This window comes from Harpia harpyja, chromosome 12 (genome assembly GCF_026419915.1).
Source record: "Harpia harpyja isolate bHarHar1 chromosome 12, bHarHar1 primary haplotype, whole genome shotgun sequence".
NCBI classification, from domain to species: Eukaryota; Metazoa; Chordata; class Aves; order Accipitriformes; family Accipitridae; genus Harpia; species Harpia harpyja.
This window is the reverse complement of record NC_068951.1, coordinates 9,066,230-9,091,593: the sequence shown is the minus strand read 5'-3', so window position 1 is coordinate 9,091,593 and position 25,364 is coordinate 9,066,230. Positions and strand designations below refer to the sequence as shown.

Here is a 25,364-nt window from a genome sequence, read left to right as displayed (position 1 = left end):
CCTGATCCAGCTTTCTGCAAATGCGTGCGTGGCATGCAATGCCCAAAGAAAAGTGTCTCCTACTCATTAAGGGTAAAACAAGTGATTTATCTGAGGAGACACTTGGTAATTCTTGGTGCACAGGGAAGTTAGGGGCGGGGCGGGGATATAAACCAGCCTTTTCTGGAAGCAAAGCCTTGGGCCAGCCTCCTGGTGCCCTCTGCTGCCAAAGAGTCTCCGGCCGGCAGCCCAGCCCAGCCCGGCTGTGGTGGCATCTCAGTGCCCAGGCAGCTCCGGGCGGGCTCCTGCCCAGTGATGGGACTCAACAATTTTGCTTCCTCAGAGCTAATTTTGCACTGTGACAGTATTTTCAGTTTCATACCATAACGTTGGCATCAGGTGAGGTGAGCTCCCATGAGTATTATCCTCCCTCCACTAAAACTTCTGTGGATACCCATTTCATTCCCTGTTTTATTGAAAATGTTCTTAAAAAAGGACTTTTAATGCTTATTTGAATTTCATAGGTAAGCATTTAAAAAAATAGCATTATTCCCTCTCACAAAACAGTTGTTCTTCAATATACTGCTACCACATGTGTTACTGAAATATGCTGGGTCTCCTGGTGAGACTTTTCATTACTCTTTGGAAGATTATATTTGGCAACACCCTTCTCCATGTATCCCACCCACCACCCCTCCAGTTCAAGACTTTTATTCTTAAAAGTGATTTTATGAACAAAAAAATGAAGAGGAGAAATTAGGTTACAGGATTTTAATAGCAGTTGAATTTCAGAAGCCGGTATCTCCGGAGGGGTCATGGCAAAGTTCATTTTTTTCTTCACAGATCTGCTCTTCTCCATATTTCAACTAAATGGTTTTGTCATCAGACCACCAACATTTAATCGCGTCTGAAGAGAAGCCTAAACAAAGAGGTCAGTGTAATAAATCTCCTGTTGAGAACCTCTATTAGCTGTAAATGGCTGTCTTATGTGTTCATATTAATGATTTATTCATACAGCAAAAAAAACCCCGCCCCTTTTTCAGAAATAAGTACCTTAAAAGATCTAATTCAACAAGAGAAGTCAGGTCACCCTTTAGTCCACCAGTGCCTACATACCAAAGCATTTCACAGTGATGCAGGCCCGAACTGTGCAGGTGCTGAAACGTTGCATGAATACATGACGCCCTTCACCGTCGGGACATTCCCCCTCCGTGTGCAGCAATGCCTTTCTTCAGATTGCAGACAGAAGTTAAAAGGTTTCGGATACATCAGTACTATCTTGCACACCACTCTTCCCTCCTCTCTATTTCTAATACAAGATGGCAATAATTTTGAGGGTGTTAATGAATGTATCATGACATTACGGGATTTGGACAGCAATTGTGCTCAACTGTGCCCTGAAGAACAGGCAGCAACGGATTGTTTTATCCCCCTTTGTCAAATTCTTGCTTGTAGTTCTTCTCTTGTGGAAATGTTCATAGGCTCTTTGGGTTCAAGTTATCACCTTTGTTTCGTAGTAGATTTTTCAAATGTTCTTCTTTACAGTTTAGCATTAAATGAAACAGTATGTACATATTTGCATTCAATTTACAGACTAGTGGCTGCTTGATTTCTGCAACAAAACTGACAGTAATGGTATAAAATGAAGACAGACTTTTTCAGCAAGATTTTCTACAGTGGACCTTGTATGAATCATGACATTTTTCTACTCTTCAAACTTTGAGAATATTAGATAACTTTTAAGTCCCTAAGTTGTTTCCTAAACAAGCAACTTAATTTTTACCTGATGCCCTAGTTTTTCCTCCTCTGAACTCTAGCCTCCACATAGGCTAACATTCACTACAGAAGTCCTGAGCTCGACATCAGAAATTTACTTCCTTTGTGAGAATTTCAAGAGTGGCCACTGAGTCCCACAGGTCTCCAGCCACATATCAAGGCAATGTATGTTTAAAGACACTGGTTCTACCAAGCTGATTCTGTATGAAGTCTTCAGAAGTCGGGGAAGAAAGAATTGCAAAGGGTATTTTATGCTTTTAATACATTTTTTTATTGCAGTAACTTCTAAATTATTCACAAGTTTAATGTCTTTCAAACAGCTATGCTAGTAAAGTAGAAATTAGTATTGATATTTCATGATACGTCTGTACAGGAGATTCAAAACCTGCTGAGGCCAACAGAAAGATGCACAGAGACTGTAATGTATTATGAATCAAGTACAGATAGAATAAGCTTAATTAAGTCACTTCAAGGAACTCAAGCATAGCAGTCAGTCTTCACAACATTTTTACAGGAAAATCTGATTAAACATGAATAAAATGACCTTTGCTATTTAGTAGAAAAAGGACACTGGACAACAAAAATAAAAACAACCAAATAAACAAAATATATGTATAAAGCAACATAAGCTAAAGTAGGACAAGGTGATCAAGTTGCTCATTTCCTCCAGTGGCTTCTGTATCTTTGGTCTGTGGAGCAGCACGCTGTCCTTGCTTAAAGAAAACACAAGCTACCTCTTTGCAAACTTATGTGGAGTGGTAAGTAACCCTGAAACTTCAGAAATTGGGTTGAAACTCAGTATTGATGCAAATAGATCTATTTCTCATCAGAACCTTGACAACAGTGTCACTGTCTCAGTCTTCTCTGTTCACTTCCTAGCTGTTGGCTTTTAAAACACCGTGAACAGCATCTCAGCCTTAACCAGACACTCACTGCTTGTGCAATATGGCTCCTGCGGGAAACTGGTACAAATCCCAAGGTCTTCAAAGACAGAAACATCGACTCTGTTATCTGAACTGGTATCAGGCTGGAAACGCACTTACATATCCTTACAGGTCTTACTTGGACTTTTTTTTTTTTTTTTTTAAATAATCCTTAAAATAAACAAGCGCTATGTTGTGTTCGAAGTCAGCATTCATAAAGTCAGGAAGGCACCTTTGCAGCCAGGTATCCAACCCAAAATTTCTTCCCAATAAGAGTTACATTTTACAGACTTTTTTCTCCCCCTACTTCCCTAGGGAGGTGCTAAATAGGTGCAAACTGACACAGTTCAACAGCTTTTAGTCTAGATCCTGGCAGGACCAGAGGAGTAAGGGATTAGGGGAAATGCTTCTGGAAAGATAAGCCCCTATCATTTTAAGCAAGCTGTCTAAATGATTTTTGTTGCCTTTTCAGAATTTCCATTACAATAACTGATCATGTTGCTTTATTTTTTTGCTTTTCTCTTCAACATCTTTCAGCACATCTTGCAGTTTCTTAGAGTTCTGTGTCAAGAAAGCAAAGCTTTCTTCCAAGTTGCCGGTCCCGTGCTCCCTACAGATATTCTCAAGCCCGTCAAACCATTGCAAAATCTTCTCAAGCTCAGCCTGAACAGCCTTCTGTTCTTCCAGTTCTGCACGCAGTGCCTGCCCAGCAGACGCCTCAGCCCTGTACTGCTGCTGCAGCTGATGGATCTCATCCTGAAGCGCCTGGAACTGTGCTTTGCTGTAGGGGTACTGCTCGTGGACCTTATCCTCGGGAAGAAGCACGTTCTTAGGGATGTTTAACACCAGCTGCAGAAGCACTTCTTCCATTTTACTGAAGAGTTTATCGAAGTGCTCCTTCATGAAGAGAAGAAATTTCTCCGTGCTTTTCCGGATTTGGAAGGGGCCGATTTTACAGCCGGGAAACCCGTCCAGCTTCTTCAGGATTACGCTCTCAACCACCAGCATCATTTCAAAGAGGTAGTCCTGGAACGCGATGTAGATGCGCAACATGCATGTCTGGGGGGTGAAGCCAAAGAACTGCGCTTCGTAGGCCATGGGATTGACCGACATAGTGGCGGAGGAAAGCCGGTAAGGAAAGGAGCGAGAAAGGCAGGGCCCGGGGAAGACGGGCCTTACTGCAGGCGGGAAGGCCGAGCCCGCAGCTGAGGGGAAGCCGGTTCCCACAGGAGGTCCAGCGCAGCCGCGGCCTCCCGCGCCGTTACCGGAGGCACCGGGGCCGCTCCTCCCGCTCGAGTGCCGCAGACCGAGGCCGGTGCCGAGCCCGCCACCGCCGCTGCTATGGCTCCCTCCGCCGCTTCCCGCCTCGTTCGAACTCCCTCAGGAAGGCAGCCCCGCCAGCAGCCAATCAGTGGCCGCGAGGACAAAGGCACACCCAATCATCAAGCGCTCCAGCCCTCGGGGGCGGGGAAAGCGAGGGGAGCCAGCTGCCGCCCTCGCTGCTCGGCCAATGAGAGAGCAGCGCGACCGCCCGGGCGTTGCCGACGCCGATTGGTTCCGCCGGGGGTTGGCGGCGGGGGAGGGGGTGGTGGCGGGCGATGCGCGCAGGCGCAGAGGCGTGGCGGAAGCGGAAGCGGCGCGGAAGCGCTAAGATGGCGTACCAGACCTTCCGGCAGGAGTACCTGCAGGTGCCGCCCGTTACGCGGGCCTACACCACCGCCTGCGTCCTCACCACCGCCGCTGTGGTGAGTGGGGCCGCCCCGTCCCCGCCGGCCGCGCTCCCTCCGGCCCGCGCCTCCGCAGACCCTCCTGAGGGCCCGGCTCCGTGGGTGGGGGGCGGTGGGGCCGGCTCCGCGGGGCCCCGGCCGGCCGCAGCCTGACAGAGCCGGCGGCGGAGGGGAAGGCTGCTCGGAGGGTGCCCGGGACGGGGCGGGGGGGGGGTTTGAGGCTCCTGGGAGCCGTGCAGGTGGGCTGGGGAGAGGAGTGCGCTTGGGAAGGGTGGAAGGGGTTCCCTCAGACGCCCCCCCCCAGGGCCGGGTCTCTTCCCCTCGGGAAGCGGAGGGGTCCCCTAAAAGCAGCGCTTCCAGAGCTCCCGCTGTCAGCCCGCCGTGAAACCTGGGAAGGTGCAAAGCACAGATAAATAGTAACAACGTGAGGGGGGCTGAATTGGTTGTCGCGGCTGGCTTTTGCTAGAAAGCCTGTTATGCTGATTGAGAACTTGTTGGGCTCTTTTTGGTACAGAGGAAGGGGGTTCCTTATTTGGGTGCGTACAACTTTTGCTTGGTGTACTGATTCCATCAACTGTTCTCTTTTTTTTTCCAGCAATTAGAACTAATCACACCCTTTCAGCTGTATTTCAACCCTGAATTAATATTTAAACACTTTCAAGTAAGTGTTTTCTAAAGTATGGGAAGTTTTTAAGTAAACTCTTGAGTTTGCAAGTGCTTGTCCTCTCAAAATCGAGTGTTACAAATGACTATGACTTTTCATGTTGAAGTTATATTTTAAAAAAGCTAATGAAGCTAGAGTGCTGATCACTGTATCTTAGCATAGGTCTTAGATTTGTTGACTGTAAAGGAGATTTCAGTCACGTTGTTACTTGCTTTTCTATTTAGACAATAAAAATAAGCTGTCATGTTTAAAGTCCTTGTATTTGTCTTATTTCCAGGTATGGAGGTTAATCACAAACTACTTATTCTTTGGACCCGTTGGCTTTAATTTTTTATTTAACATGATCTTTTTGTATCCTTCATCAAGTTTGTTTTCTTTCCTTGGAAAGCAGACCTCCAGAGTACAGGCACGTTGCTATATGTGCATATAGGTAAAGGTTCAGTTCTGCTCCAACGTGAAGTTCCTGGGAGTTTAGCGATGCCGACTTCACTGATGTCATGAATGGATATCAGTGGGATTTCCTTCAGAAGTTGTCAAGAACTTTGCCATTTATTTTTGTGGTGTTAAGACTTTGTTGTACAAGCCTGATCCTTCAGGTTGGTTCTGACATACAGGAGAAAATTCCAAGTAACTTTTTCTTCCTGGGTCTGACCTTTCTGCTGAGGCACCCAGAAAGAGGCGGTTGATGAAGTAAATTGATACAAAACTTACATCTAAGCTCATGTATAATTGAATCCTTTTCCACTTGGATCTTTCTTTAAACTCATTTGCAATCAAATTTTCCTGACCTGTGACTTCAGATATCGTTACTGCCGAATGCTTGAAGAAGGCTCTTTTCGAGGTCGGACGGCAGATTTTGTATTTATGTTCCTTTTTGGAGGACTTTTAATGACTGTATCCTTTTTTTATTCCAAACAGCTTTAGTAAAGCTAAAATATGTGAATGAGAACTGAAACCGTGATGTTACTTTTATCTTCTTAGTTGATAATATATTTTGTTGTAGTACGAGGACTATTGCTGTTAAATACTGGGCTGGTCTTTCAGGCTTTTTGCTGCTTTACAGGATTATGAAAATGAGATTATCAGATAAAACGGGACTGCTCAAGTGTGTAATCATGCTCAGGTTGTCCAAGTGAAATGCTGGTGCTTCAGTGGTTTCATGGTAAATTATACTTTAAAGAGATTATTCATGCTGCAGGTACCCTGAATCCTGCTATAGGTGTTGAATTTGACTGACAGTGGGTTTGATTTACTTGAACCTGGGAAAGTAGAGTTAGCAGTTGTATGGAAGACATAGGATTACAGGTTAAGCTGTGAAATTCTTCTCATGCTTGACCTCACAACACATACTTGGTGAACTGTTTTCTTTAACGACTCATCACAGCTTTTTGGCCTGTTTGTGAACTTGGTTTTCTTGGGTCAGGCATTCACAATAATGCTCGTGTATGTATGGAGCCGCAGGAATCCCTATGTCCGTATGAACTTTTTTGGTCTTCTCATCTTTCAAGCCCCATTTCTACCCTGGGTATTGATGGGCTTTTCACTGCTTTTGGGGAACTCCATCATTGTGGATCTCCTGGGTAAGGAATTGCAAGAACCACAAGGATTTGTTCCTGCGAATATTTTACATGAAACAAAAAATGTGGAAAAAACAAGCGGTTAAATGCCTCTTACTTGGTGTTAGTCTGGTATAATGGTGCTATATTTATACCAGGCTTTTCTTGATTTCTAAACACTGTAGCATATTTTGTACTGTAACAAGGGTGGAAAGAGCTGGTGCTTTGGCTTTTTATTGGTTGGAATCAGCCCAGGTATGTAATCTGATTGTGAGCATCAGACTATTGAAGTAAAATAGCTTATATTACTATTTTTGTCAACTCTAATAAAGCCAAAACATCAGTATGTTCAATAATGACAAGCAGTTTTCCTTGTATTAATGTCTTGTAGTGTAAGTTAAGCTTTCCATCTGATGTCAGGGTACTTCATTGTTTTTTTGTATTTCTGTATCTCTTACTGTATTTTCTGTGGAAGAATCAATGTGTGGTGGTTTGGTGGGGGTTTTTTTGCTGAAAACTCTAGTGAAGCATTTGGAGGTTGTAAAGGAGAAGTATTGAAAAATCACCGTTTGACTTTTCTTTATATACTAGGCATTGCCGTTGGGCATATATATTTTTTCTTAGAGGATGTCTTTCCCAATCAGCCTGGTGGTGGAAGGCTTCTGAGAACACCATCTGTCCTGTAAGTATTGGTGTCTGATTTGGAACGGATGTAGAAAAAGTGCTTGCATGGAGAACTGTTTAAAATTCAGTCGCATCAACTTCTGGTAAATTAGACAGCTTGAGGCAGAATTGTGGTGTGTCCGTACTTGCTCTTTTAGTTAACTCATGTGTTGCCAAACAAGGAAGGGGGGGAGGTCTTAGCAGATGTGTAAGTGGGAACTAACTTCTTGCGAAGAAGGGCTAAAGGGGTTTTGTAACCCTTGATTTCTTTGGTGACACTTTTTAGGCTTTGCTGAGTTTTGCCTGTTGGTGGCACCATAGATGCATGTCTCTTATTGAGGTGTGAGGAGTAAGAGTAGTCCTGCTGTGTACGAACAGAGTGACTGAGGTGTTAAATATGTCGAATCTTTTTTTATCTGTAAATCATTCTCTATTTCACAACTTTGGCAAAAGACCTCAATGTTTGTACTATTGAGTGGTGCTACTACTACTCAGTTCCCTCTTGCGTAGAGGGCTGTAATCACCTGTAATGCTGTACAGCAGCCTGGGTGAAAGAAGCTTGCCTGAACAACAGGGCAGCTGATATATTGAAAGTTGAGCTCCGTGAGACTCTTAGAACTGTCTAGAGCTGAACTGATTGTCTTTTTTTTTTTTTTTTTTTTAACTAGCCTCCAGAAGCTGGAGTAATTAAAATGTCATATTCAGACCCCTACTTAGTTTAACTGATGGGTCATACCTGTTTGATTGGACAAGTACACTTACACTGATAGTTTATTTCTGTTCAGTATAGGCTTTGTCTTCAGCAAGTAATTGTACCAGGTGATGGCTGCAGGAATGGCTGTCCCAGGACAGCTGTGCTGGTCACTTTTGTAGGCCTACACTATTCTAACTTGGCCTTAGCAGCTGGAGACTGTTTCTGGTGAGGGCTACCTTCATATAAATGCAATTCTAGAGAAATTGAGAGTCCAATGACACATGAGCAGTAAGGGTATATTTGAGATTTCCCATTTTCAGAGGGTATATGCACCCAGCTGAGTGCAAGAGGAATCTTAAGGCTGTTGGAGCAATGCGTGCTGTCTCAGTAACTCTCTTCCTCTGGAAAAAGTGTCAGCCTGTCTTCAGGCTGCCGTTAAAATCCTTTTACATGTCTGTGTTCGGAAGGCTGCTTATGATTCTTGTCTGGGTCTAGAATTGTGGATTTTTTCCCAGATGCTTTAATTTTCTTTGATGTGTTAGTTGTAATCCTGTAATACCCCTGGTATTTTCTTTTTTCCTGTTCTGAAAACTTCTCTGAAATGGCCTGTCACTCTGGGTGAAGAGAAATAATCCCTTCAGCTATTCTGAAACTGTCTTGTTAAACACACTTTACTTTTAAGACGTATTTGATATAATGATTGCTTGTATGCAGCCTGTGACTTTTTTGCTTGTTTATTTCAAAGAATGTACTACACTTTTGTTTCTGGATAACAAATCTACAGAGAGAGAACCTCTAAAACTAGTTTTGAGAGCGGCAAAATAACCTACGAGATTAAGCATGATTTTTGTAATAAATCGGAAACTCTTAAGTCGCTAATGCTGTCTCAAATGCAGACTTTTCTGTGGATTTCAAGTCTGCTTGTCAATGCCTGCATCCTGCCTGTGAGATTGAGATAATACTGCCTGTATTTGACTCTTGCTTTGTCCCCGTCTCAAGATGTGAAGAGCTCTTCAATATCCCATTCACATTTTGCTCCCTTGTCCTGGGAGAACATGCTAGCTGTGTGAAATTCTGCTTTACACTAGAGGTGGAATTTTAACTTTCAGCTGAATCTCGTCAGTCTTGGTTGATTTAGGCACATAATTCTAGACCTTCTTCCAGATGGCTCCTAATTGGAGAGCAAGTGTGGCTTCAGTATGAATCACCAGTGCTTTGGCAGGCTGTTTCTGAGGGAGGATGCTGTTACATGTGCAGAATTTGAGCAGTCTTGGTCTTATTGTGAAACATGTATTCTAAAGGGAAAAAAAACCCCATCTTTTCTGTTTTCCAGGAAAGCAATATTTGATACACCGGAAGATGATCCTAATTACAATCCCTTGCCAGAAGAACGACCAGGAGGATTTGCATGGGGAGAAGGTCAGCGCCTTGGAGGCTAATGTGTCTGTGCCAAAACCCAGCGACAACTGGGAGAGACTGACCTGAATGAAGTTCCATACTGGGGACTTTCTCATTCCCCATGGCAGAAAGGACACTTTTTGACAGCTCTATGGTTTTGAATACAAGCACTTTATGAAATGGCAGTCTAATCCAGGACACTTCCAGGCTACCAGTGTCTTTCCCAGTCAGGGAATTTATTGTGCTGGTAATGAAAATACTAATCCAGTGGAGCCAAAACCCTAAAACTGGAAACCATTTCCTGTCAACTTCAGTTAACAAGACTGCGAGTACTTGTTTAAAGTGATTTCTAAAGCATTTTTTTCAAGTTATTTGATACAGGAAACTATATGGGAAACTTTACAGGGGACAAAACCAACTTTTTGGGTTTTAACTCATTTTTTTTATTCTTGGATAAAACAGCTGCAAGATGGTTGAATGTGTAAGTCCCTAGTTCAATGGCAAAAGGTTTTTTAATCTGAGATGCTATTGTCTCCAGTCTTGTTTGAATTGTAAGAAGTACAATGTGCAGCGTAATGCAGACTTTTTTCACTTTGCCAGTTGGGTTTCTGGAATGTGCCTCTGCGTGAATACGCTTGCAGGCTGAGACTATGTTTTGATGACTTTTCCCCCAAAGACTGTGTGTTCAGATGACCAGGTTTGAGTCTGACTGGTTTGTTTAAATAGGTAGTTCTACAGAATGCATCCCCACACATGCACAATTCTAACTGTTGTTAAATGACTTGGAGCACTAGGGAAGAAAACTCGTCTGGAGTCAGAACTGCTCAAATATCTCAGACAATGAGTTGAATAAAATGTTTTGTGGATCCTTTTTTTTTGTTAATCCTTTGTGTAGTTCTTTAGCCTTGAGGCAGCTGGTGAAAAAGCAGAGGTTGGAAAAAGCAAGTCCCTGGAGAGACGGCATTAATGCAAGCTTTTCCCACTAGTGTTTCTCAGAATGGCTAGCAAACAGGATTGTCTGCTCAAGATGTTCCATTCGTGGTCTGTGTATGAAGCTTGTTGTGGGAGCACTGAGTGTCCAACAGGTCAGTGACACTGAGTGGGATTTTAGCTTGAAGTTATGTTGATTATAAATATCTGTATGAGGAGCCACATAAGGAATTCAGAGCACAGTTCAGCTCGTCATGTTCAGTCATTCATAAGATGCTATGGACTGTACTGGGTAACTCTTTATTGATTGTATCGTAATAGATAAAAAGGGATATTGTTGAAACTACATCTTCCTCCGAAATTTGGGAGGATAGGCTCACCCTTGACACACATGTGATCATCTTGATTAGTCTCAGATTTTGCTGTTCTTAAAAACTGGCTACAGGTTTTTAACTTGTTTTGTAGTCCAGGAGGTGAATGTGTTGGGATCTCACGGGGAAATGCTTTGTCCACAAGCATTGTATTAGATTCTGATAAACAAAATCGGTGAGTCGATTTGTATCTGCATTTTATCTGTTAAAGGTTATGAAAATTTAAGGGAGATTTTTTTTTTTTCCCAAAACAACTTTAAATCTTACTCACTAGGAGTACTAAAAATGTTTTGGACAATGTTGCTTCAAGGTAGCTTGTGAGACAGGAATCCTTTTTGGGTTTTGTTTCTTGGGGTTTTGTGTTGTGGTGGTTTTGTTGTTGTTGTTGTTTTAGTTCAGTGTTTAAGAGCCTCCTAGTAGTTTGCCGGTGGGAAGTTAGGGAGTGGGGATGAAGCAAAAAGACAGCCAGCCCTGTGGCTGGGGTAAAACCTTCTGTAAATGCGAATCCCCGGTGTGAAGCGGGTGAGGTGATGTGCCCCTTCCGGAGGACGATCTCCTGTTCTAAGTCGTGTTGTGATAAGACGGCTTGTCCATCCTTGCTCTTCCAAAGCTGCTTTCCTCACACGCTTCCTTCCACTCTGGTGGGGTATTTAAGATTGTACCCCCCTCTTTACAGGGCAATGCCGCAGTATCCGTATCTGGGATTAACCTTGAAGTGTTGCTTGCTTGCACCCCAGGACAAAATGGACTATTACTGGCAGGTTACCACCTAACCACGAAACCATTCTCTGGCAGCGCGTCCCACCAAGAAGTGTGTTTAAGTACCAGAGTCCTCGCGGGAGAGCGCGTCATCGGCCGTGCCGGTGAATGGTACGTGGGAAGGCCGCGGGTCCCCGAGCTGTTACCTGCCAGCCGGCTCTCTGCCCTTCTTATTCTGCGGGCTCCCCTGCCGGGAGAGAGGGCTGGGCGAGGTGCCCGTGCCGCCGGGGCAGGCCGCGGGACTACATCTCCCATAGCGCCCCGCTCCGGCCGGCGAGTCACGTGGGCGGGGCGGTGGCGGCGGCGCGAGAACGCCGGGGCGACGCGATGACGCCGCGGAGGTTCGCGAGGCGGCAGCCGTATCCCAGGCGACGCGGTCGGCGGCGGTCGGCGGTCGGCGGGGCGATGCGGCACGGCGGCGAGGCGCCCCCGGCCAAGCGGCCCAAGGCGGCGGGGCGGGCCCCCCGCCCCGCCATGCCGCACGGCTCCCCCGCGCCGCGCCGGCAGCCGCCGCCCGCCAGCTCGCAGCGTCGCGGCCTGCCCATCTTCCAGGCGCGGGGGCCGCTGCTGAGCCAGCTCCGCGGCCTCGACAGCGCCGTCCTCATCGGTGAGGGCCGGGGGGGGCGGCGGCGGCGGCGGGCAGCGGGTTTCCTCAGCGCCACAGCCCGGCCCGGCGGGTCCGGGGCCTCGGCGAGCGGGGCTCCCCTTCGGCGCGGCCTCCGCCCGCGGAGCCTTGCCGCGGCCGCCCGCTGAAGCGGGGCTCAGCGCGGGGGAGGCGGGCGGCGGGGAGCGGCGCGGCCTGTGAGAAGGAATGGTTTGGGCGTAAACGTGAGACGTGGTAAATTAGTAGTGTTGCCGTTCGTGAGTTTCGACTGGTGGAGGCGGCTGGTGACTTGGTTTTTAGGGAGACGGCAAAAGTATTTCTCTCTCCTCTCTGTTTCGCCATCTGCCTGGAGTTCAGTCAACTTAAAGCCAAATGGCAAACCCCTACTCTTTGGAAAAAGTATCTCCTCAGCTAAATTTTCAGGGATGATCGCTTGTTTTATTAGGTTTCCTTTGAGGCCAAACTAATAAGCTGTTTGTCTGAGTTTCAGGAGCTGAAGACGTACAGCTTCCCACCTGGAAGTCTAAAGACTCAGTGTTTATTAAAATTAAATGAGAAATGCTTTGCATTTCACTCCTATAAGTGAACACTTCAAAAAAAAATCAGTCGTGGTAGCTGATAGGCATGACTGCATTTATCTCCTTTCCTCTCTACAATCCTGAGATCGTCGTTATTGCTTGCTAAATATACAGTATAATACACCACTTAGAATTTTGCAGCTGTGGAGTGAGGTAAAAAAGCTCACTCATGATTTCCAGTCTGCAGCTGCAGTGCTTACAATTTGGCTTTCCAATTCTTCTCTGCTTGGTGGCCATCCTTCTGAATTTTTCGTGCTTCTTCCTCCTTCTCTTGTCAGTTCTCACTTCACTCCCCCGTGTGCTCTGTGCTGTTGCTGTCTTGCAAGGATTGAGAGTACAGGGCAGGGTTTTCCAGAGCCTCACGCTCTTTCATGTAGAGCAATTCTTGTAACAGGCCAGTAGAAAGCCGAAGGGGATCTGATTTGAGTCACAGGTGTGTTTTAAGCTGTAATAAAATGTGCAGGAAAACGACAGTGATGTTGAAAACATTCTCTGCTTTTCCATGCACATAGCACTTCAGACGGTTTCACTTGCAGTGCCTCTAAGCACTATGATTTGTGCGACGTTATAGTGTGCCCAGTAAGTTACACTTTTTGCTGCTGACGCCGTGGTAAGTATTGATGGTAGCTGTCTGTATCACATCTTTGATAGAGGGGTCTACACAGAGTTTGTGTTGGAAATACACCTGGGGGGAAATGGGACAGTGTTTGTTATGTTGTGTGCTACTGCTGTATGGACAGAGAATACATTCACCTGAGCCTGAAAGGACCATCTCTGATTTCTGGAAGGCGCAGAGAAGGACTTGCTGGCTTGTTGGTGCCCTGAGTGCTCCTCTAAGAGAGCCTCAAACCTTAACTCGCTACTTGCTGTTGTGACAAAAGCTTTAATTTGCTTACAGCTTTACTTTGAAACTTCCTAGTGCATAGTGTGAATATATGCATAAAACCAAACTGATGTCTATTCCTTGCTCTGCATGGTTATCTTCTTATGTTGACTGTGTTACACACCAAACGCTTCATACCTAGACAGACTGGAATGTGTTTCTAAACCAGAGTGTGGCTGGAGAGAACCTGGGTGAAAGGAGTTTTGTAGAGGAGTGGTCTAGCAACTAGAGCAAGGCGTTGAGGTCTGTGTCTGGCCTGCCGCTGCTTTATGGTGTGACTTTGGGCCAGCTGTCGAACCTCTTCCTGTCTTCAGCCTCCCCATCCTGAAATATGGTTAAAAGTTAACATAAAAAAATGGGTTGGGACCTTTCATTTGAAGTTGCTATAAAAGGGAAAAACTATTCCCTTGATGTTCCTTAGGAGAAACAGGCTCAGGGAAGACCACTCAGATCCCTCAGTACCTCTACGAAGCGGGAATTGGCCGCCAAGGCATCATTGCTGTGACCCAACCTCGCAGAGTAGCAGCTATAGCCTTAGCTACCAGAGTCTCGGACGAGAAGAAGACAGAGCTGGGGAAACTGGTAGGTGCTTTACAGAGTCTTTAGAGATTTGGTTTAGTACTGCAGCGTCGATGGGGCTGTATCAGGGCTTAATGGGTAAGATAAAAAACAGCCACAGGGGTAATAGGTACTCTTCATTTAATAATAGGCCTGAATAGAAAAAAATGGCTGTTTACCTGCTTCTGTGGCTTGGGGCGGGCCATGTTTGACACTCTCTGTGGTATTTTACTTCTTGATTATTGTCTGTGTTCCTCCATTTGAAAAAATACTCGTTAATGAATAAAACAAAAATGTTGTGCTCTTTTCCATTGCTCCCTGTATCAAAAGTCACTGTCAAGGAGAGCAGAATGCTGAATCTGTGGAGATCTGTGAATCTGCAGGAGAAAAGTGGAGGAGAAAGGCTTCCCCCTACATAAAAACTTTGGAGAGCATGGAGTAGTTTCTAGCAGGGGAGGAAGGAAAGGAAACTTGGAGCATTTGTGATAAACTTCTAGTTGGGAAAAAGCCAATTGGGATACAGTGTTGAGAGCATCCTTTGGGTGGATTATTAGATTTGCAAGATTAACTGCTCACAGACTGCAAATACACTGTTACGCTTTCCAGAGCCTCCTCGGAGTTCTAGTTGGCTCTGGCTGATGCATTGACCAGAGTGCTTTGTAGTCCTTCCTCGTGGTACAATGGCAACGAGAAATGCAAGTAACTTTGTGCTTGTACTTTCTGTAATGTTCACTTCCATAGGTTGGCTATACTGTACGCTTTGACGATCTTACATCTGATGAAACGAGAATCAAGTTTTTAACAGATGGAATGCTGCTTCGCGAAGCTATTGGGGACCCTATGCTGCGGAAGTACAGCGTTGTCATCCTGGATGAAGCCCACGAGAGGACAATCCATACTGATGTACTCTTTGGAGTGGTGAAAGCTGCACAAAAGAAACGAAAGGAACTGGGCAAACTGCCACTAAAAGTATGTGCATCTAGGATGGAAACGAAGGGCAAGGGATGGGGCTTGGACTCTGAGTGCTATGAGTATCTCCTGGGGTTTGTTGAAGTGTTTGAAATTTCAGCCTTGACTATTTTTCTGTTCCTAAAAAGTCCCTTTAAATCTGAATAGTTAAGGGTGGCCAACTTACTATGTGTGGGCCTGATATGACACATCTGAACAAGGTATCTGGTCACCTCCTTGCTGCCTTTTTTCGTAAGAGTCTTTGGGGTGTGAGCTACAGACTAGACGCATTGTTGGGGGAAGTTTTGGTACTGTTGCTGAGAGCACCCTGGATACAGGAGCTCTCTCCCTGATACGACAGCTCTATGACATGCTCACACTGGGGAAGGAGGTTGCACGTGTGTGTTGGGTGGACATGTAATGAATTTATGTGAGTACATAACGAAGTGTGTGGAAGCACATTGGTTTTGATGGGGGAGGCATGTAGGGGACTGGTAGGGTCCTAGCACAGCCTTGTTCAACGGACCATTCTACAGCCTAGCTTCGTGGGTACTCGGCTCTCTTTATTAAGAAAACAAATTCTTTTGTCAGAAAAGAATTTTAGTACATCTTTGCTCATTTTATCATACCAACACATTACGCTTGTGTGATACCAAAGCTGATGGCTTTAACAAGGAAAGATCACTCTCTTGTCCCAAACGCTGTGTGCTTTTTGCTGTTCTGAGCACGTATCTCAGTCTCAGAAAGCTGACTTTTGGCTAGTCCAGACTGGTAAGTGTCCTGCTGGATAGAAACTGCATGCTAACTCATCTTCTGCTCATATTGAAGGTGGTCATCATGTCAGCTACGATGGATGTTGACCAGTTCTCCCAGTACTTCAATGGAGCTCCTGTTCTCTATTTAGAAGGCAGGCAGCATCCCATTCAGGTCTTTTACACCAAACAGCCTCAGAGTGATTACCTCCAAGCAGCACTGGTGTCAGTCTTCCAAATCCACCAGGTATGGCCATCTTATCACGTTTGTGCCTCTCTGGGGCCATGGATTGTTGATCAGGGGGGCTCACAGGTTGCTGTGGCAGAAGAGATGGCTTGAGCTTGCTGCTGCCAGATCAGAGATGTCCCTGAAGTGCTCACTGCATCCTCTGGGAAAAGTGGATGGTTAGGGAGCATGCTGGGTTAGTGAATTGGATTGGCTCAAGGGAGGGGTTGACAAATGCCAGTGTTATTCTAAAAGCGAAAGGAAAGATTGGAAGTGGTCAACCGTAAAGAGCCTTGGGTCGCGTGGGGAATATCCAGGCATAAGCTAACAGTAGCGTGAAGATGATTCTAATTTACTGTCAAAGTGTAACTGCAGAGCAAGTAGAAATCTATTAAAATGACACCTTATAGGCATTTTGTGACTAAATGTTTGAATGCAAAACTGCCAGATGGTTATGTCATTTAATTAAACTGCATTTAATGCTTTGAAGATGCTGCTGCTGTTAGGATCTGGGGACTTCTACATCAAGGCTAGAGTTGAAAGGAGACTGCTAAGCAAAGCTCTCTGATGTCAATTCATACCTAATACCTAAATGTTCCTCTCACCTGAGTTCTCTGTTTACTGGCTTGTACCTGGGTGCTTGCTGGCTCTCTCATTTGCATGTCCTGGACAGTTATTTATGAAATAGACATGTGACTTTAAGCAACTCCTCCATCCTGTTAAGACTCAGTCCTGCAAAATGTAGTTTACTCTTCACCTCTGGTGAATCCATGGGGAACTTCAGCCTGTTGCATACCTTGCACCACATGTGTGTCTTTTCTTTCTTCCTTACCTGCTTTGCTGACTTGCTGTCAGGACAACATCTCATTACAATCTCGGTTCTCTCTCCCTATCCAAACCATCTTAACTTCTCACTTGCTTTTTCCTCTGGCTCCAGGAAGCACCCTCTTCTCAGGACATCCTGGTGTTTCTGACTGGTCAGGAAGAAATTGAAGCAATGACCAAAACATGTCAAGACATTGCCAAGCATCTCCCTGATGGCTGCCCACAGATGATGGTGATGCCTCTTTATGCTTCTTTGCCCTACTCTCAACAACTCCGCGTCTTTCAGGCTGCCCCCAAGGTGAGGCAATGTGATGGGTAAACAGGATGAGTTTGCTTGCATGAGTGTTTGGAAGAAGCATGTGGAATTTAAAGGGTTAAAGCTGCATGTACTGATAGTAAGTGATAGTCTCCGCTGTCTTTAGGCTGAATGGTTCCAGTGTGATATAAGACAATGCATCTGTAATGGTGCTAACAGATGCATACAATAAGTCATCTGGGATCATAAAAAGAAGGAAGGGTTAGGGGGAGTGAAAAGGGCAGTGGACTTGAAACTTGCCCCATTTCATAGGAATTTTATGTCCATATCACAAAAAAGCTACAGCAGTCAATGGGCCAAATACTAAGAAAGCTAAAAACCTGGGCATATTTGGCAGGGCCGTAAGAAAAGGAAATTGCACGGCCTCAGGCACTTTTGTACCTATTTAGCAGATAAATAAGAATTCAGATCTTGTACTTGTGCCAGAAATGAAACCAAAATGGTTTAAAGACATATTGATAACAGCTGTCCTGGGTGGTGTATTTTGTTGCAAGTGTAAGCACATGTTTTAGAAACTGATTAGGAGCTAGAGATTATCTTAATTTACGAGAGCTGGTGTAGCAAGCATGGCATGTGGTCATAACATGCTGCAATGGTATTTGGCTTGGCCCATGCTGGCCAAAAGTAGCAGTGTTTCTTCGTTGCAGCTAATCTAAGCTGGCTTTTGACTGGCTTTTGTTTGCTTTTCCTTCCAGGGCTGTCGCAAAGTGATCCTCTCCACCAACATTGCAGAAACCTCCATCACCATTGCGGGAATAAAATACGTTGTGGACACAGGCATGGTCAAAGCAAAGAAGTACAGCCCTGGTGAGGAATTCTAAGGAGCAATGCAGAGATTGTTTTCAGTTTTGTAGAAGTTATTTGAGGCAATGAGCCCCACTGAGAGCTCATTTAAAACACCCTCTGCACTGTCTAAATTAATATCCCAGGTTTTAGGTGTGGGTTTTGGTGTTGGGTTTTGGTTGTTTTTTTGGTTTTTTGAGTACCAGCCATGTGGGGGTAAAAATCTGTCAAATATGAATCTTCTCTTCAAGGACACAGTGCATGATAGCTTTGCTTCAGGGTGCTAAACCAAGTAAAGTCTGAGCAATATTTGGATGGCAGACCCTGGGATTTTTTTGTTGTTAATCCTACATGTTTTTCAAAGCTGTGCATTACACAGACATTGACTGAAGTGATGCTTTTCCATACATAGAAATTGGTCTGGAAGTGTTGGCAGTCCAGCGGGTGTCGAAGGCCCAGGCTTGGCAACGCACAGGGAGAGCAGGGCGAGAGGACAGTGGGATCTGTTACCGGCTCTACACAGAGGATGAGTTTGAGAAGTTTGACAAAATGACAATACCTGAGATACAGAGGTGAGGACAGCACCCTGATACCGTCATACTTCTTGCCACACCTTTTTTATGTACTGTTACGGATGGAGCTGTGTAAAGAACTGAGCAGCAAAACTGGATCTAGGGTCTGACTGATTGACTTTTAAGAAAAATGAACTGTGGAGACTAAACAGAAAAATTAGGAAGCATTTGCTCAGGGTGGACAGTTGGGCTCTGAGTCTCCGAACACATGGGCAATAGTTCTCTTGACTTTCCTCCAAATCTTGGACTTGCCTCTTACCCTTGCTGGTTTAGGAAGTAAGGCTTCACCAGCCAGCATTGGACTAGTCTCTGTCAAGTTGCAGCACAGATCTGAGGACTCTATCTCAGCTTATAGACAAGTAGAAGAAAAGAAAAAAAAATTAAAAAAAGAAGAGAACAATCTCAGTTATTTTTTCTGCCTATGTAGGTGTAACCTGGCCAGCGTGATGCTTCAGCTTCTTGCCCTGAGAATTCCCAATGTGCTCACCTTTGACTTCATGTCCAAACCATCTCCTGGTAAGTGGTTACAAAGGCAGCCTTGGAAAAAAAAATGACAAATGAGTCACTGAGGAATTGCTTAAAAATAATGTCTTCAGGCCAGCCAGAGAAGATGGAGTATGGAAGGTCAGGTATGTGAAAGAGGAGCAGCCTCTCACTGCTGCATCTTCTGCTGGTGGTCCAGAAGTCTCAGATTCATTTGCTTCTCATTGCTTGTGCTCAGTCTCATCAGAGCAGCCATGGTTATGGTTATGGCAGAGAGCTGGAGAGTCTGGCTTCCAAACAGAGCAGGGAGCAGTTCTAAGTCATAAAGAACATGAAGGTGTGCCTTGACTGTCAAGGAAAGTCATAGAGAATCTCACACAGCCTCTGCTCAAAGCTAGAGATGACAGCTTTAGTTTTGCCTCCGTTTTTGCTGCTTAAATTGGAAAAGGTGATTGTTCTACTGGATAGAGGGGGATAAACCACAGTTTGGGGCACTAATTTCTCTAAACAGAAAGTACTTGTCCCTCTGACCAGGGGAAAGAGGTGTCAATGGTACCAGCTCATCCTTCACATCCCTGCCAGTGCCAGCCAGGAGGCCTCACAGCCTGAACATCCTTGTTTTGACAGATGCCATTCAAGCAGCAATTGAGGAGCTGGACCTGCTGGGAGCTGTGGAACGAAAGAAAGATCATATTGTCCTAACCCCCCTGGGAAGGAAGATGGCAGCCTTTCCACTGGAACCAAAGTTCTCTAAAGTAAAAACTACAGAAAAATTAGCTAATTTTTATCTCATGTACTCTTCCTAGTAACATTGTCATTTCTCTTTCAAACTCCTTAAACAAGGTCTGGAATTTGGGGTGACTGCAGCTGTACTAGTATATTTGCCATACATTAATGAAGCACAGCTTTATTTACAGCAGCTGTGCGCTGGTTTGCTTGTCATTTGTTGTTTAATTCAGGGAGATCTTTTAAAAGATAATTTATTTCCTCTGGCACCTCTGAAGCTGAAACAAGGCTAATTTCCTTGTGATTTCTGGGATCGCTGGTAGCACTGTTTAGCAGTTTCATGAAGTGCCTCCTGCTGTAGTTGATTTTAGTTGCCATGTTTGTACTGTATATGAACTGGCCAGTTTCAGGAAAGAGCATGACAGTTGCTGTTAAAGGTGCTTGGTGGGCCCATAGGAGGATTTACCATTGTCTCTAGGCCCAAATGTTTATGAAATTGTCCTGAACAATGCTTGGTAAAGTTCCTGGGCTGCCAGTGAGCAGAAAAGTCTGCCCATCTGAATGGATTTGGTCGACCAAAAATCAGTTTTGTTCTGTGATTTGCAGACCATCCTCATGTCCCCCAAATTCCACTGTACAGAAGAGATCCTGACCATCATGTCGCTGTTATCAGTGGACAGTGTCCTCTACAATCCCCCTGCCCGGCGGGATGAAGTGCAATCCGTCAGGAAGAAATTCATCTCCAGTGAGGGGGATCATCTTACCCTGCTCAGCATGTACAGGGCCTTCAAAAATGTCAGTGGCAACAAGGTAGGATGCTCCGAGGATGCCAGTGCTCTCTGGGGGGCTCATGGTGGAGAGGAGCTTTTTTGGCATACAGCAGAGTGACATCTGCATCCTTCACGGTTGATGCAATATGCATACTTCCAAAGCAATGAGAAGAGAGGAGTTACTCATCCTTTACAATTGAGTAATTGGAGAAAGCTGTTCAAATGCCGAAGGTTCCTCAGAAAGCTGTAGCAAAACTGGTTATCAAAGCTTCATGAGGCCAGTTCTGTAATCAGAGCCAGGTCTCTTCCTTCACTGGTTCCAGCTGGAAACAGGAGGGAGTGGGAGAGTGTTGAGACTTGCTGATAAATACCTAGACATGCTCTTTGGCAAGATTCATTGCAGAAACACTGAGCATATTTACAAGCAGATTTTGATTTATCCTCCCCTATAAACTCCTCAGTTTCATTTGTAGATCTGTAGACTAGTGTACCCCATTCATTGCAGCATCTGTCATTCTTAGGCGATTTGTTTTCACAACCTGTGGGACAACAAGTGCTGTTTTGCAGCACTCGGTGGCCTTGCAGAGCAATTCTGAGTGGGAAGAGAACAACCTGCTGTTTCTTAGCACTGTGGAAGGGAATGTAGACAGAGGGGAGTAATCAGGGGTAGAAATATGACAAGGAATTGGGTTAGCACCTTTTCTCTGAGAAAGATGGTGTGTTTGGAGGATTCTGCTTTTCATGGTATCTGAAGACTGTCATGCTTCTTGGGTGAAGAAACAGGCCCTTCTAACTCCTGGTGTCTCTGCTGCAGGAATGGTGCAGAGAGAACTTTGTCAACAGCAGGAACATGATGCTTGTGTCAGACGTCAGAGCTCAGCTCAGGGACATTTGTGTAAAGGTAACTTGTGCCATACTGTATTTCTCTGTTTCACCTGTTTGTATTTTTGTTTGTCCCCAAACTGATTTCGCTGTGCTCCAAGTCCCAGGAGTGAAAGAATGTGGTTTTGTTTTCAGTCTCCCATGAATAGTCAGGTAAAATTCTTAACTCTGCAGCTGCACCCCAAAATCTCAGAGCTGCAGCGCTCAGTGGGTTGAGGAGATGTGAAGAGGGAAGGGGAGCTCTGGGAAGACTTCTCGGCTAGAGGATTGTTTTTCCTAAGGGGTTTCGCTGCTTTAGTGTAGATGTGACTGTGCTATGTGCGCCACTGAGTGGTATCAGCCTCAGCAGCCCATGCTGGCTGGCTTCTTCACAGAGTCAGCCATTCAATTTAACAGCAGTTTTCACATCAGCACTGTTCCTGCCAGTCACAGAGCATAAGGCGCAGCGTGGGAGCTGCTGCTGAATTGCTTGCAGTCTGTATGTGACATGGGAGCAGCCATTCAGCACCCCTGTCCTGCTGTGAATGCTAGTTGGCCTGAAACTCACTCCCAGGAGAATCTCGATCCATTTTGCAGCTCATCTTTTGTTTGCTATTAGTCTGGATTAGCCTAACATCTACCTGAGCTGAATTCCTACCGGTCCTTTTATATTTCCCATGCTAGCAGGATTGCTGACACAATATTGCCTGATCTCAGAAGCCCACTACCATGGGGCTGTGTTTCCCCACAAGGGTGCATATACACGCTTGCTTACTCTTGTGTCTCATGCTGCTGAACAGCTATCGATACCGATTCAGTCCTCCCGCTCAGACACGGGAAACATCCGCCGCTGCCTGGCTCACAGCCTCTTCATGAACGCCGCGGAGCTGCAGCCGGACGGCACCTACAGAACTGTGGACTCTCACCAGTCGGTGGCCATCCACCCCTCCTCCGTGCTCTTCCACTGCAAGCCAGCCTGCGTGGTTTACAACGGGCTGCTTCACACCAACAAGTGCTATATGCGGGACCTGTGCGTGGTGGATGCAGACTGGCTGTATGATGCAGCACCTGACTATTTCGGCAAGAAGCTCCGAACAGCCAAGAACTGACCTGTGGGTCTGGGACCAACAGGTTCAGGGTTTTTAGGCTGACCCTAAAAGACTATTTTTTTGTTTTGTAATGAATGTATGGGAGCAGTAGAGCTTTGTCTTGCAAAATGGGTAAAAACCTTAGAGGAAAGTGTCTTCTCCATGAGAGCCAGGCCTCACAAGTGTCTGTGGCTTAGAACAGTTTAACAGTTAATCTGTAAAAAGGGGAACATAGTATGTACTCTGTGTGCTGGTGTATGTGTGTGTGATAAACCTATACTGGGGGGGGAAGGGGAGCTGGTATCAGATTCCAGTTTTTAACACTTACTGAAGTTTAACAGGCTTAGATAGGAAATGAAATCCTAAGAGCTCTTCTGAGCAGATTTTGTATTTTTGACGATTGTGCTTTTATCCTTAGCAGGTTTTATTGGGGAAATAGGAGAAAAAAGTTTTAAATGTCTACATACAGGGAAAAAAATGCCTTTTTTTACTATTTCTAGAAGGGAGGTGCTACTGTCTTTTACTTCATCAAACATCTTTCTGCCTGCATGTCACGTTCACTGTCTTACTTGGGACCTTACGAAGGCCAGTAGTGGGAATGCCTGCTTGGACAAGGTCTTCACTGCTTGTGTCTAAGCCTCAGGGGCTGGCAGTGGTTTCTTGGAGAGGTTGTCCAGCTGCCTGCATGTTTGGCATCATCTTTGTTCACCCTTTTGCTGTTAGGGCATGTTGTTCCTCAGCAAATACTTCTGGCTTTTCTGACTCTTGTCTGTGCACTTCTAGCTTTGGAGTTGGCACACCAGCCACAACAGCTAATCACGCCAATTTGAGGGAGACTTAGCAAAATGAGAGTGAAGATGTGGTTTAGAGATTGGACTTCCTTTAAAGATCCTTGATTCATCAAATGTTTGTGTCTTCTGCTCTGACACCAGTGCTTCTTCCCCATTCTGCCTCCACCAACCCTGTGCCGGTTATACTTTGGTTTTCCATTAGAAGTTTGGAGCTTGACATTGTCAAGAACCACAGATCTACCATTAATATCGATTATTTGGGTTTTTTCTTCCATATTCCCTTGGCATCTACCCATCTCTTTTTTTCCTGTTGGAGAAAAGTGGCAATACCAAACTAATCGTCTTTTTAAATGCTGGAATTAAGAAACTAGTCCCACTCTAAAGGGAAAACTTGTTCTTTAATGTGCAGGAATTTAATGTGAAGGAAAGTGGATTTATTCCATTATCACTGTGTGTTGGTGGGGGGAAAAATGTTTTTAAATGATATCCTAAGTACTTCTAAAATAACCTCTCTAGGAGAGGTAATTTCCGGTTTCAACAGAGTCTGTTGACATAGTGTAATTTATACAGATTTTTGGACAAGTTGAACTAAAGCTGGTTAGGTGTCTGAAAGGGTGGAAGAGGAAGCTGTTCTGCACATGCAGTATCATTGTGTAATATAATGGGGTTAGTTTACATGGGCTGTGATGGGATTGTCCTTGTATCCTTTAAATAGCAACTTTTTTTAAAAAACAGCTTATAACATATTAATAGGGCTGCTCAGGGATGCAGTCATATTGACTATTGGCAAGCCCTTATTCACTCCATTTGCTTGGGGAAAGCTGCTGACTTTGCTTGTGATCTGTGGGGACAAGCTGCATTTGCCATGTAATAATTTGTCCTTTCTGGTTACACGCAAAACAGTTACACAACACATTGTAATATGCCTTTTCTTTGGGCTCCAGTATTGGCTTACCTTGGTTTTCTCTTTGAAAACTGGGGCAAATACCTCCTTTGTTCTTTTTTCTGCTGTTAACCGGAGCATCGCTTGTGCTGATCTGCAAATAAATTGCCATCTCCCAAAGAGTGTAAGCAGGTACCTGGTGTACCTGGAATGGTCTCATCTCTCAGCCTGTTCGTAGGAAGGGTGATACTGAATGTCTGCAGGGGTGCAGTGGAAAGGCACACACATCCCTTTGTTGTGCCTCTTCGCAATATTGTTCTTTAGTGGTTTGAAAAAAAGAAAAAAAAAAGGGGGGGGGGAGGTGACTTGTGACTTGCTATTTTTGTATGTATGACCAGCTGCAGTTTTGGATTGATATTTCAAGAGTATGCAGCTATTTCAATTGTTCTCACTTACATGAATTGCAGGGAATTGTTGAAGCACTGTATCTGTTTCTTGGTTTTATAGACTTTGCATCTGTAGGGGAAAATGGAGCATAAGCACAGTTTGTTTGGGCAGTCTTAAACAGACTTTTAAGTTAAGAGGGAGGGGATGGGTGTTTATTTCAAAGTAATTTGTATATTTTTCCCAAAATAAAGAAGTGATGGCAAAAATCCAAGTCCAGGGTGTTTTTTTGTGAGACACGAAAGCAGTGTGGATGGAAGACATGATCACAGGACATTCCTATGGGACAAGTCCCAGCATTTTCAGTTCTTGCGGGAGTGTCTTCATTTTAAAGCAGTCTGGGGTGTCTGTGTGCAGACGTTGAAGATGTTAAGGTGCGTTCGCATGCACAACAGACCCCGTCGTTACGGGGACAGTGCTCAAACACCAGTGTGGAGCTGGGAGTAAAAATCCCGGTCTTTCGATGCAATGGGGTGATGGCAATGCTCTCCTGCTGCAGCCTTGCGGTGAGCAGCACTGGGCCTTTTGTGCTGCTACTCAAGAGAGGGCAATAGTGCCAGCTTTTAGACAAAGGGAACGCTTTGTGCCAGGAAACAGTTTGCCTTGGTCAGTCTTCCCTCTAAAATATTTATTGCTAAAGGAAGAAAAAAAAAAAAATCATTTTTCCTTTTTTCTGAGTAAACTGGTGAGGTGTTGCCGGGAAGCTGACTATTCTAATAAAGAGCGGGGTGATGTACAGGTGTAAAGCTTTCACCATGTACGCTGCTTTTTCTGCTTGCAGTCAAGAGGGAAGCACCAGCATTTTTCCCGAAACCCTAAAGCTTCCTCTGCGC

At 45.0% G+C, this 25,364-nt stretch overlaps 3 protein-coding genes across 5 annotated transcripts; 2 read left to right on the top strand and 1 right to left on the bottom strand.

Moving 5' to 3' along the window:
* Nucleotides 1-735: 735 nt before the first annotated feature.
* On the bottom strand, nt 736-3,993 carry MIS12 (MIS12 kinetochore complex component). The gene has a single exon (XM_052802880.1). The coding sequence runs from the start codon at nt 3,789-3,791 to the stop codon at nt 3,159-3,161; it is 633 nt and encodes a 210-aa protein (XP_052658840.1). The 5' UTR covers nt 3,792-3,993; the 3' UTR covers nt 736-3,158.
* Nucleotides 3,994-4,038: 45 nt separating this feature from the next.
* On the top strand, nt 4,039-10,251 carry DERL2 (derlin 2). Of its 3 annotated transcripts, XM_052802877.1 has the most exons (7): nt 4,097-4,423; nt 5,001-5,066; nt 5,347-5,420; nt 5,870-5,963; nt 6,454-6,649; nt 7,217-7,307; nt 9,316-10,251. In XM_052802877.1, exons 1-7 carry the CDS (start codon nt 4,277-4,279, stop codon nt 9,419-9,421), a joined length of 774 nt encoding a protein of 257 aa, XP_052658837.1. In that variant the 5' UTR covers nt 4,097-4,276; the 3' UTR covers nt 9,422-10,251. The 3 variants fall into 3 exon arrangements, 1 of the variants encoding a protein (XP_052658837.1); XR_008237389.1 differs by lacking the exon at nt 9,316-10,251 and having other exon boundaries at nt 4,058-4,423; nt 6,454-6,880; XR_008237390.1 differs by lacking the exons at nt 5,347-5,420; nt 5,870-5,963; nt 6,454-6,649 and having other exon boundaries at nt 4,039-4,423.
* Nucleotides 10,252-11,852: 1,601 nt separating this feature from the next.
* On the top strand, nt 11,853-24,745 carry DHX33 (DEAH-box helicase 33). Its single transcript, XM_052802868.1, has 12 exons — nt 11,853-12,047; nt 13,927-14,087; nt 14,805-15,032; nt 15,840-16,010; nt 16,927-17,112; nt 17,826-17,937; nt 18,326-18,485; nt 18,913-19,001; nt 19,596-19,723; nt 20,301-20,504; nt 21,279-21,365; nt 22,126-24,745. The coding sequence occupies exons 1-12, from the start codon at nt 11,915-11,917 to the stop codon at nt 22,432-22,434; spliced, it is 1,968 nt and encodes a 655-aa protein (XP_052658828.1). The 5' UTR covers nt 11,853-11,914; the 3' UTR covers nt 22,435-24,745.
* The last annotated feature ends 619 nt before the right edge of the window (nt 24,746-25,364 follow it).

Coding starts and splice junctions, on each gene's coding strand:
- MIS12 (XM_052802880.1), bottom strand. CDS start 3,791: ATGTCGGTCAATCCCATGGCCTACGAAGCGCAGTTCTTTGGCTTCACC.
- DHX33 (XM_052802868.1), top strand. CDS start 11,915: ATGCCGCACGGCTCCCCCGCGCCGCGCCGGCAGCCGCCGCCCGCCAGC. Junction 14,088..14,804: donor AGACAGAGCTGGGGAAACTG/GTAGGTGCTTTA, acceptor TCACTTCCATAG/GTTGGCTATACTGTACGCTT. Junction 16,011..16,926: donor CAGTCTTCCAAATCCACCAG/GTATGGCCATCT, acceptor CTCTGGCTCCAG/GAAGCACCCTCTTCTCAGGA.
- DERL2 (XM_052802877.1), top strand. CDS start 4,277: ATGCGCGCAGGCGCAGAGGCGTGGCGGAAGCGGAAGCGGCGCGGAAGC. Junction 5,421..5,869: donor TTATTTAACATGATCTTTTT/GTATCCTTCATC, acceptor CTGTGACTTCAG/ATATCGTTACTGCCGAATGC. Junction 5,964..6,453: donor TTGGAGGACTTTTAATGACT/GTATCCTTTTTT, acceptor GACTCATCACAG/CTTTTTGGCCTGTTTGTGAA.